Source organism: Emiliania huxleyi (genome assembly GCF_000372725.1).
Source record: "Emiliania huxleyi CCMP1516 unplaced genomic scaffold EMIHUscaffold_80, whole genome shotgun sequence".
Taxonomy (NCBI): Eukaryota; Haptophyta; order Isochrysidales; family Noelaerhabdaceae; genus Emiliania; species Emiliania huxleyi.
The window spans coordinates 355868-367049 of NW_005196020.1; the positions used below are offsets into that span (position 1 = coordinate 355868).

General features: G+C 67.6%; 3 protein-coding genes across 3 annotated transcripts in view; 1 reads left to right on the forward strand and 2 right to left on the reverse strand.

The window, feature by feature from the left end:
• EMIHUDRAFT_453373 (hypothetical protein) overlaps positions 1 to 656 on the forward strand; it is a gene marked incomplete at its 5' end in the record, with an annotated part of 1623 nt that extends 967 nt beyond the window's left edge. The window contains one exon of the mRNA XM_005759334.1: positions 57 to 656. Within this exon, the coding sequence (XP_005759391.1) occupies positions 57 to 401 (345 nt within the window). The 3' untranslated portion in view covers positions 402 to 656. The remainder of the gene's footprint in view (positions 1 to 56) is intronic.
• Positions 657 to 1367: 711 nt separating this feature from the next.
• On the reverse strand, positions 1368 to 3102 carry EMIHUDRAFT_218686 (hypothetical protein; the record flags this gene model as incomplete). The annotated part of the gene is made up of 4 exons (XM_005759335.1): positions 1368 to 1381; positions 2091 to 2193; positions 2374 to 2543; positions 2715 to 3102. 4 exons carry the CDS (start codon positions 3100 to 3102, stop codon positions 1368 to 1370), a joined length of 675 nt encoding a protein of 224 aa, XP_005759392.1.
• A 2862-nt stretch (positions 3103 to 5964) lies between these two features.
• Positions 5965 to 10681, reverse strand: EMIHUDRAFT_106641 (hypothetical protein; the record flags this gene model as incomplete). The annotated part of the gene is made up of 7 exons (XM_005759336.1): positions 5965 to 6051; positions 6612 to 6956; positions 7009 to 7113; positions 7410 to 9246; positions 9600 to 9602; positions 9799 to 9940; positions 10192 to 10681. 7 exons carry the CDS (start codon positions 10679 to 10681, stop codon positions 5965 to 5967), a joined length of 3009 nt encoding a protein of 1002 aa, XP_005759393.1.
• Positions 10682 to 11182: the final 501 nt, after the last annotated feature.

Below are 11182 nucleotides of genomic sequence, written 5' to 3' on the forward strand. Positions count from 1 at the left end.
CCCTCCCTCTAGACTACCTCCCTCGAACGTCCCCACTCAGGTGCTGGCCTCGTCAGATCGATGGGCTCTACGGCACGCCCACCGAGGCGTCCTCCGAGAAGACGCGGCACGGCACGCCGTACCGCATGCCCCAGCTGCAGATGGCCAACGCCGACCTCTCCCGCCTGATCAACTCGGACGAGGTTCAGTCGGTGGTGAACGCGCCCAAGGAGGGCACCGCGCCAAAGGCGCGCAAGGCGAACCCGCTCAAGTCGGCCAAGGCGATGGACGTCCTCAACCCCGCCGCCGCAACCTTCAAGAAGGCGGCCACCGAGGCGCAGGCCACAAAGAAGGCCAAGGCCAAGCGCGTCAACGCGATGAAGTCGACCTTCTACAAGCAGCTCATCGCCGACGAGTCCTAGGATGGCAAGACCGCCGCCGCCAACCCCTCCACCCCCATCCACCGCTCCCCTCGCGCGCGCTTCGTCGGCGAGTCTCGACGACGTAGCGCCCCCCGCGGCCCCTCATAAAGTCTGTCGGGCCGCGTAGCGCGTTGCTGTTGGAACACTGTTGGCCATTGGCCGCCGCGCCGGCCGGGGCGCCGTGCGGGCGTGTGTCATGCGACCCCTCCTTTTTCGTGTCTCAGTTTTTCACCATGGGATGCCGACGCCCTTGGCTCGGCCGCTCAACCACACAGGCACACACAGCCACGACCCACGCGAGCGAACACCTTGAGGCTTAGTTGCAAAAAGTCTGTGGTGCAAAACCCGCCCAAAACTACCAAAATCGCTGTCACGGCCAGCTCGGCACTATCTACTCAAAAAAAGTGACGTAGAGCACCCACTTTTTAAGCGTTCGCCGCATACACAAGGTCCGCCTGCGTGCGGCGCCAGCTTCTCAGGGCCGTAGCGCAAAAAACGACGGAGGAGATGCATCCTAGCTGTCGCCGCCGAAGGCGACTCGACGCCGCTGAGATCGGAGATCAAGCTCTGACAGGTCACACGTCGCTCCTTTGACGCCGACGTGACTCACCCGTGCAGAGCGCATCAGGACACGGTCTCGACGCGCTCGGTACGACGCCTGCGACCCGTCTCGGGTCAGGTGGCACGACGCTCATCGCGCCTGCCAGCGCTGCCGTGCAGGTTGCCACGACGAGGTCGAGCACGCTTCTATACGCTCGCCCAGCCTTCCTTTCCATCCCATTAGGCAGCCTGGGAACGGTGGCGGTCAGAGGCAAAGCCTGCGAGGGGTGGTGGAACCACATGTCACGGCCACCGCCGGCTCGACGCGACGATAGCCTCCGGAGGCTGACTTTGAGGCACCATCATCGGACGATGTCGACGAGTTGGGTCGCTCTCGCGGTATCCAGGTAGCCCCCCATACTAGTATCACCAGCCATGGCCTCAGGGAGCGCGGGCGAGGGCGCTGGGAGCAACACGGACAAAAAAACACATCAAAAGTGGTCATTGTGACACCACCCGTATTTGCAACTAGTCTGAGAGCGTTGTCCGTATTTTCTCGTCCCGCCGCTAAAGTATATACCGTAGATCCGTACACTGTACACAAGATACAAAAATTCTTTGCGGTGTTGCGGTGTCGGCCGGCGCCTGCGCGGGCGTGTGTCACGCGACCCCTCCTTTTTCGAGTATCGCCCAAACGCGAAACGGGTGGTAACTATCTCGCTCGTCTCATGAGCATGCTCATCAGCGCGGTGGTTGCAAGCAAGCTCGCCGCCACTGCCAGAGAGCGCAGCGTCTGGTTCTGCTGCCGCAGCGCGGCAATCTCGCGCGACTGCGGAGCAGATGAGCCCGCAGCGGCGGCCGCCGCAGCGCGGCCGGGTAGCGAAGCGGACACAATCTCCTCGATGGAGCGAGGGCGGCCGGCGAGCGGCGCCCGCGGCGGTCGGCGAGAGCAGTTTGAGTAGGCCGATAGGGCGACTCCTAGCGCGGCACCCAGGGCAACGCCGGCAAGAAAGAGCTCGCCCTTGCGGTGAGGCCTCCTCTCGGGCGGCGCCGCCCGCGCGAGGCCGCCGCCGCCGGCCTCGCCGGCCGCGGCCTCGCCGCCTCCGGCCGGCCGCGCCGTTGGCGCGCCGTGGAGGAGGGAGGCGTGACGGGGCAGGCTGGCGTCGAGGGCGGCGAGGTTGGAGCGGGTGAGGGAGAGGACGGCGTCGCGGAGCGCCGCGTCCTCGATGCCGCGCATGAAGTCCGAGACCACCTGCGGGGCGGGCTCGGGTCGGGAGCCGAAGCGTGCGACCCCTCCGGCCCTCAAGGCTGGCCCTCAAGGCTCTGCCCCCGCGAAGCCGCGCCGGCGGGGGTGTTATGAGCGCCGGCTAGAACGGGAGAGGGCTTTGCTGCCGGGCAGGGGAGAGAGGGCGGCGGGAGAGGGAGAGCGCACCGACCGCCTCCACGCGCCGTGGGCGAGGTCGACTGCGCGCTGGGCGACGAACAGGTCGCCGTGCGCGTCCCGCACGTGCCTGTGGATGGCCTGGTTCGTCAGCTCCTTGTGGAAGCAGAGCCAGCAGTAGTAGAAGCCGCAGACGCCGCAGCGCATCGCGCGGCAGCCATCTGGGTCCGGGTCGACGACGGCGGCGCACCACGGGCACGAGATGGTGACGCGGAGGAGGAGCTGCTGTGCGAGCCGCGGCGCCTCCGCCCCGCCGCCGGGCAGGGCCGGGTCGTCCGTCGGCCGCGGCAGAAGCTTCTCGAGCATCTGTTCGAGCGGCCGCGGCCCGTCACACCTCAAGGCGACGCTGGCGATCTCGGAGGGCCCAAAGTGCGAGTCGTGCCAGCCGTCGCCAGGGCACGGGACCCGGCCGCGGCACGCCCGGATGCGCGGCTCGGGGACGGAGTCCACATGGCTCAGGAAGCAGCTGTCGCACAGCACGTGGTGCGGCGGCGCCGAGCATCGCACGCACGCGGACGAGCTTACGGGCTCCAAGCAGACAAGGCAGCTCTCCTCCGCAACAAGGTCGCCGCCCAGCTCGCCAAGCAGACGAGTGATCATACCAGTGCGGCGCGCGAGCGTCTGGCTTGGGTGCCTGCTGCAGCGGGAAAAAAATGCGGGGACGACCTCGCCGTCGCCGACGAGGAGGTTGCGCAGCGCCTTCTGCACGGAGGAGAGCATTGACGTTGCCGGCATCGGTAGTCGTTTGGTTCGGCCTGGCTGCCCTGCGCGCCGGGGCGCCTGCAGCGTGCGTCGCCGGCGGGCCGGCGGGTAGCGCCGCCTCCGCGCTTTTGAGAACTGGTCGATTGGCGCCTGTCTGAGCAGGAGCCGACGCTAGTCGGGAGCTGTGTCAGGAGCCTCGTGGCGCTCGGAGGTCCCGCGCACAAAGCGGCGGGGAGGCTCGACCCGCTTCTCCTCCAGTTCACTAGCACAAACTAAAACGCCGAAAAAAACTTCTTTTTGGCACGCTCAGCACAGCATTTTGCTGCACCAGAAGAAGCCTCTCGCACCAGCACTCTGCCTTCCGCCACCCGCGCCATGGTGACCACGCGCCGCGCGAGCAAGGTGAAGGCTCAAGTCGACTCGATGGGCCTCTTTCGTGTCCTCGCCGATGCGGAGATTGGCGTGATTGCCGACCTGCTGCCGCAAGATGCCGCTGGACGCCTCGAGAGCACATGCAGTGGCCTGCTCCGAGTGGTGCGCTCGCAGCGCAGCCGGCTCACCCTGCCGTCCGTCGCCGCCTCCGTCAAGGGCCTCGAACGCTGCGACGTGGTTGACGGATGGCTGGCCGCCCTTGAGCGCTACCCACTCGCGTCGTATGTGGATGGCAGCAGCGTGCGCGACGATGTCTTTGACATTCTCCTCGTCGGGCTCGGTGCCGCACTTTCCGCCGGCCGCTTCAAAGTGCTCGCACGGGTGGGAGCGCCCCCAGAGTGCAGCGACATCCTCCGATACCAACTCGAGCAGTCGTTTCAGATTGAGACGGAGCCGTCGCTGTCGGACGGCATGTACGGCTACAACGGGACGGTGCCGGTATGGGAAGCTCAAGTTGGCGCGCTGCCTCTCTCTCTCCCACCTGCGGATCTGCGGGCGCGCATGGGAAGCGCACGCGCCCCGCCCTCCCCCCTCTCTAGGATCAGTGCCGTCTGTGCCAACGTCGTGCGAGTTCGAACTCAAGCACATGATGTCCAACAAGGCGGCCTACTTGACCGTGGCCATGGCCACGCCTGGTGGCACACGCATGACGGTGTCTTGGCGGGAGGGCGGCCACGGCCTGGACGATACTTCGCTGATGGAGCAGTATTGCGAGGAGAACCCTGACGTCGACGGTGAAGCGCTTTATGACAACCCAGACGACCCAGACTACCAGCGCTGGATCCGCGAGATCGCAGCGGGAGAAGAGGCACACGTCAAGCAGAAGTTCGCGTGCTTCCCCTTCTATACACGATGTTCTCGGGCTTGACCGAGCACCAGCGCCCAGAGGTGAAGGTTGAGCACAAGGCGGCCGACTTCGTCGAGACCGCAAGAGGCGAGTTTGTCGGGTTCCGTCTCCTCACCATCCACGACTTTTGCGAGCCGTGAGCTCTGAGTGCGGGTGGGGCGCCGCTCCGAACGCCGTGCAGCGAGGCGGCCGCGGCTGTCGTCATGCGCATCGGGGAGGCTCATCGATCGACACGCGTTGAGACATTCATTGATTGAGTTCGAGAGTGGGTGGGGGAGAGACTGTTGATCATGTCCGCGAGGCGCATCGGCACACAACGAGACAGAGTCGTCGGGGCCGTTTGGCCGTTGCCGCGGCGGTCTCGAGCGTGACGTGATATATCTGCTCTGGCGCACGGTTTCATTTCTTTTGGCGCTCTCTCTACCGTGCGTGTGGTGTGGTGACTGGTGTACCTCGTCCTCGAGGTAGAGCCGTATCTGTTTTCGTGCCAGTGCGCGCCAGTCCCGTGCCCAGTGTTGTGCGGCGGGCCCGTAGCGCCATTCCCGTGCCCAGTGTTGTGCGACGCGGAAATTTTTTAGGCGGGCACAACCACAAGTAGCGGGACAAATTTTACCGATTTAAGCGCAGACAAGAACGACACTCGACACGCGCGCCGCGCGCGCGCGCGCGACACACAGGCACGCAAACTCACTAGACACTCAAGAATGCAGCCTATGCAGGGGGGCGGCGTGCACCTGCCATATCCCATATGTCAGCCGGAGCAGGCGCATATCGCTTCCAGGGAGGGGGGCGCACTTCGGCGTTGAGCGATGGCGCAAATGTGACTTGGATCGCCCGAATCAAGTCGGGGTCAAAGCTCCGCTTCGGGGCCGCGTTGGCGGCCGCCTTGGATGCCCCCGCGGCTAGGGCCCCAGCAGCGGTAAACACGGTGGCACGTGCTTGGTGACTGTCAAGCCCTAGTCCAGTATCAGTGCATACCTCGCTGGCGACTGCCGCCGGGGTGGGTGACGTTGTCAAGTTTATTGGCGGGAGCCGACGAGCAGACGAGCCGACGTTTTGCTCGTAGCTGCCGTATCCAGAGAGCTGGTTGGTGCCGTGGCTGACAGTGGCCAGCGGCCGGGCCGACTGCCCAGTGCTGTCATACTCGCCCCAAGTCGAGATCTGCTCCATTGTTGCCGATAATCGCAGTATAGAGCGCGTGGCGTGCTGGTTATAGAGATTGGCGAAGGATGCGTTGTGCTCCTTTAATTCGGGATCCGGATCCCTACCACGTGGCTTGCACATCCTGTTTTGAAAGTGTCGTACTTTTAGCTTACTCACCCTCGAGGAGGCGCACGCCGAGAAACGCGGCCGAGATCCAGTAGAGAGATCTCGCGTCAGAGGTCTCGCGGGGTCGTGCGGAGCTGTGCGGCCGAGGTGGCCTGCGGCGCGGGAACCGCTCCCGCTTCTACCTCTTCTACTACTCGGCTCCTCACTCTGGTTGCAAGAGATCGTAGCAGGAGTCGCTAGGGGTTCCCGGCCCCGCCCTCGTAGGTGCTGCTCACCTGCCACGCTTCCGCCTGGCTGCGCCCGGCCTCCCCGCAGCCGAAGGCGTGGCGCGGCTACTGCCACAGCCCGCCGACATCGGCGACGGTCTGGGCGACGCGCACCGCAACCAAGGATGGGCGCGTCATCCCGCTGCTGTGGACCTGCCACCAGGTGGAGCACGCAGAGGGCGCGCCGCGCGACTTTGCGTGCCACGTGCTGGAGAAGACGCTCGTGGCGCTCTCCCCAGAGTACGAGTACCTGCTCCAGTAGGACAAAAACAATCTCTCTCTCTCCCAGTAGGGAGGGATGGGGGGGGGGGGGGGGGGCAGAAATCCGTGGCGGGCGCTAGTGGGGAGTCGGCGAATCGGGAGTCGGCGAATCGCTCGCGGGCTCCAGGGCACGTCGAGATGGAGATCCTGGCGGGCGAGCAGAGGTGGTGGCCGGGCACCATCACGGGGCGGGAGGAGGTTCGGACGGCCGGCTCGTGCACGCGGTCGCGCTTTAACGGAGAACATGGGGTTTCGTGCTAATACTGCGCCAGACACAGTGCTGGTGTGCGCGCTATAGGAAATAGGCCTACACGAGGCAAGAATCGTCGCTCGTTTCCCCCTGGGGTGTGAGGTGTGCCAGCGCGCCGGCGCGGTTCCGCTTCCGGTCAGGACATGCCCCAATCCACGCGGAGGACGCCTCGCTTTGAGCACGAATGGCTTCCGCCGCGCACGTCGTCGGCGGGCTCCTCGAGCGCGGCCGCGGCGGCCGCCGCCCGCGCGAGCCGCCGCCGTCGCCGATTTCGAGGCACCATGGCGAAGATGGCGCCGAGGCCGAGCAGCGAGAGGGCCAGCGTGACCGTGTAGCCGCGGAAGCGGCCCGCGCCGCCGGCCGTGGGAAGGTCCTCCCCACCGAGGGGGTCCGAGGGCGGCCTGGCGAGGCGCCACGTCGGCCGCGGCACCAGCGGCGTGCGGCACGACGCGTTGTCGACGGTGCAGCCGCGTAGGATCCCCAGCAGCCGCGACTGCGAGACGAAGGCGCCCTGCTGCGCCTCGGTGAGGGCCGGCGTGAAGGGAGCCTACTGACGGCTCGCGGTGTGAGCGGCGCCTCCTCGCGCGCCGCCTCGGCACCCGGCCCCACGCGGGAAGCGCCTCGTCGAGGTAGGGCGCGCGCAGCCGCGGCACGCGCGCGAGCAGCGGCGGCGCCCAATCCGCGCCGCGCGCCGCGTAGAGGTGCTCGAGAGAGGTGCGGGACGCGTTGCGGGAGCGGGCGGCGGCGGCGGCGGCGCGGGGTGGCGCGCGGTAAGGCGCGCCGCCGAGCCGCGCCGTCGCCGCCGCGGGCGGCTCCCCTCCTGCGGGCGGCTCGAGCATCTCGCTGAGTAGCGCGACGAGCGGCGCGCGGCAGCTGGTGGTGCGCGGCGTGGCGCGCGGCGGGACGGAGTCGTCAAGGCAGGAGGCGTCGGCGAGGGCCGCGACCCACCCGTGCCCGTGCGGGAGCGTGTGCAGTCCGAGCACGGGCACCTGAAAGGCACGTGTCGTGGACGTGTCATCGACGCGTCGCTGAGGCGGGCGCGCCGCGCGAGCAGGGCTCTCTCCTCGCGGCCCCCCTTCTCGCCGCCCAGCCAGCGGTCGCCCCGCTTGACGCCGCGCGAGAGCGTCGCCGAGACCAGCCGCCCGCCCGCGGGGAAGCGCCGGAGAGAGGACCCCGAGAGGTGGGCAACGGCGCCGCCGCCGAGGCGGTAGGTGCCCGAGTAGACCTGCGAGCCAAAGCCAATGCCGAGCGGCTCGAGCAGCTCGTTGAGCGCGGGCACGTTGGCGCCGCCGGCGCCGCAGACGCGCCGCTGCTTGGTTGCCTCGTCGGTGTAGTCGAGGCTCGCCATCAGGTCCGGGGCGTGCCAGTCGGCGGCGACCACGAGGCCGAGCCCGCGGCTGGTCACGTCGGCGCGCAGCTTGGCGGGCTCGGAGGGAAGGAAGGGCTCCTCCGGGTCGAGCAGCAGCAGCGCGCCGTAGAGGTTGGCGTCGAAGCTGGTCAGGTCGGCGCGGAGGCTCTCCACGTAGAAACCGGAGGCGCGCAGCGAGGCGTAGAGCGGCACGTAGTTGGTGTGCGGGCTGTCCCCGTTCCAGTCCATCAGCTCGACGCTCAGCTGGGAGAGGTCGTCGTTTGGGAAGAAGCCGTTTGGGTACGCGCTCGAGTGGAGCGTGTCGAAGAGCAGCCGCTTCCGGCGCGGCGGCGTCGGCACCACCGTCGCACGCAATGGCACCACCACGCTGTGCGGCGAGCCGGCGGGCCGGGCAGCGGCGGCGCTGCCGTTCGCGGCGAGCGCGGTGTCGACGAGCGTGATCACGAGCTCGCCCTCCACCTCGCCCGCCCAACCCGAGGCGGAGGAGGAGACGGAGAGCCGCACCCCGAGGAAACCTCGGTGCGCCGAGAGGCCACGGTGGTCGTCGTACGCAAACGAGACGTGGAGGGCGTGCCCCCCGGCGCGGGGCCGCCACAGGGGCGGCGCGGCGAACGCGGCAGTGGCGGAGCGCGAGTTGAGCAGCGTGAGGTTGACGAAAAGCGGCTGCATGGTCGCGTACAGCGGCATGTCGCAAAGCGGCCACAAGTACGGGCACCCGACCGTCGGCCGCAAGTCGAGCACCGACGGCACGGCAGACGCGTGCGGCTCGAAGGCGCGCGCGGCCGCCTCCGTCGCCGGCGCGTCAAGCAGCCCGGCCCCCTGCTCGAGCCAGCCGTAGTCTGGCAGCGGCGAGGAGCCCGCGTACACCACCTGCTTGAGCGCCGCCGGGTTGAGCAGCGTGTTGCGCTGCCGCTCCGGCAGCGAGGAGAGGAGGAGCGCGAGGAGGCCGACAACGACCGGGCAAGCGACCGACGTCCCCCACTGGTGCTGGCACGCATTGTGCTGGTCGGCGCCCCAAAACTCTCCATGGGTGATGACGTCGACGCCGGCGCGGCCCGCGCCGAGAGGCTCCTCCCACAGCGTCATTCCGCGCGACGACCAGGCGGCGAGCTTGCCGTCCTTGTCGAGCCCCGCCACGCCGAGGACGGCCGCGTCATCTGCCGGGTTCATCAGCGAGCCCCACCCAGGGCCGGAGTTGCCTGCGCCCGACACGATGGTGATGCCCGCCGCAGCGAGCTGCGACACCTTGTCGACGAACGGGGTGTCGCGGTAGTCGGGGCCGCCGACGGCGAGGTTGATGAGGTGGACGCGCCGGTGCAGCGCGTGGTTGAACGCCTCGAGAAACCAGTCTGTGGCCGAGGCCTGCTTGGAGGTGAAGACGCGCAGCACGTACAGCGAGGCGTCTGGCGCGAAGCCCGCGCAGTCGACGCCGCGCCTCGCCGCTCCAGCGGCGTCGTCCAGCCCGCGCCTGTGGGCGTGTCGTGGACGTGTCGTGGACGTGTCGCGGACGACGTGTGCGGCACGGTGTGGGCCGCCGGGCTGGAGAGGGAGGCAGAGGGTGTGCCAGGCGTGGAGACACGCACGACTGCGCCTCGGTACAGTGTCTGCGAAGAGTCTCGGAGTGTCGGAGGCGTGTCGGAGGCGTGTCGGAGGCGTGTCGGAGGCGTGTCGGAGGCGTGTCGGAGGCGTGTCGGAGGCGTGTCTGTGTCGGAAGGTCCTAGGAAGGTCCTAGGATGTATCCGTGTCTAGGAAGTGTCTCGGAAGTGTCCCGGAGGCGCACCGCGAGGCGATGACGCCCGTCATGAAGGACGAATGGCCCACCACCTGCAGGAAGGCTCCGAGAAGGTTCGGAGACAGGTCCGCTTGCCGGGGTGGCCGGCCACGCGTACGCTCCGGACGCGTGGCAGGCGAGTTGGCTGAGTGTCTAGTCTGTGTGTCTGTGTGCCGCACCCGTGTGGCCGCCTCTCCGTCTCGCTTGTGTCCCACCCATGTAGCGCGGTGTGGTGACCGGCGACCTGACTGTGTCTTCACCTCTCCAACTAAGTCACCCACGTCGGCGGTGTTGCGCTCGGGCGTGAAGTCCACCGCCTCGACCACGTCGCGCAGGTAGTTCTGCCTCGGGTTGAGCCCGGTGTCGAAGACAGCAACCTTGAGCCCTTTGCCTGAGAACAGGTGCAGGCACAGGTGCAGGTATAGGCCTGAGCGGTGCCCGACACCGCCGGGGCCGGTGCTGGGGTGCGATTGCCACGCGCATGCTCATGGGCGCGCGAGGGGCCCGCCTTCGCACGCGGCGCGGACATGTGGTGGGCGCGACTCGAGGCGGCGGCTCCAGAGCGTGCGCGTGGCGGGCGGGCAGCGCAGGAACTTTTCTCGCAAGTGTCTCGGAAGCGTCTCGCGCAAGACTGCCACTCACCGGTCGCGTCGCGTGACCACCAGCGGCTCGCGTTGTACGCCTTGGTGATGAAGTTGTACGGCGTCTGCTTGCCGCGGCCCGTCACGTCGCGCGAGGTGGGCTGGGTCTGCGAGGCCGACGAGCCCAAGGGCCGCCGGCGAGGGCCGCCGCCGCCGGCCGGCGAGGGCGACGGACGTTCTGCAGTGTACCAGCGGCGCGGCCAGACGCCTCGCACACGCGTGCGCGAGCCCGCGATGCGGCCTGCCTGCTGGGTGAGGAGCCGGCGGGCCGCGCGGGACGTGGACCCCACGTCGGCGGCCGCCGTCACCTCGATCGCGACAAAGTCGGTCGGCAGCCGAGGCCAGTGCGGCGGCCGGGCTACCAGCCGCCACGAGCCACGCGGGAGCGGCGAGAGCGCCGAAGCGACGAGAGAGCAGAGCGCCTCGTGCGCGTCGAAGGCGTCGAAGCCGACGATCCAACCCGGCGTCGCCTCTTGCACCCGGGGGACCATGTCAACTCCAGCGGCGGCAAAAAGAAAAAACCTTCGGGTTTCATTTATTTATTTATTAAGGCGCGTCCTCCCATCCCTCCCTTGGGTTGTCGGTCTTCTTTCTTTCTTTTTAGGCACGGGCAGAGGAGCGAGAGAAGAACAGAGGATGGACGACGACACATCACCAGCAATCCCCTTCCCCTTACTTATATAGGAATCCTATTATCAGCTGTCACGATGCACCCGAAGGGGACCCCAGCGCCAACATCATCCGTGGAGGTTCGAGTCTTCGAAGAGAGAGTGGACCTGAGCAACGACATGACTTGGCGGCAAATGATCGGAGTGGGCGTCAGAAGATGACTGAAGTTCAAAAATGAACTCGGGGGCACGGGACGCGGCACAAACACCTCGGGGACTTGTCTTTCAGACCAACAATAAATGGCCCCTCCCCGAAAGGCAAGTATTAGCCTCACGAAACCGAGACCCCTCCCCACCGCCCCGATCCCCCCACCCCCTTGCTCC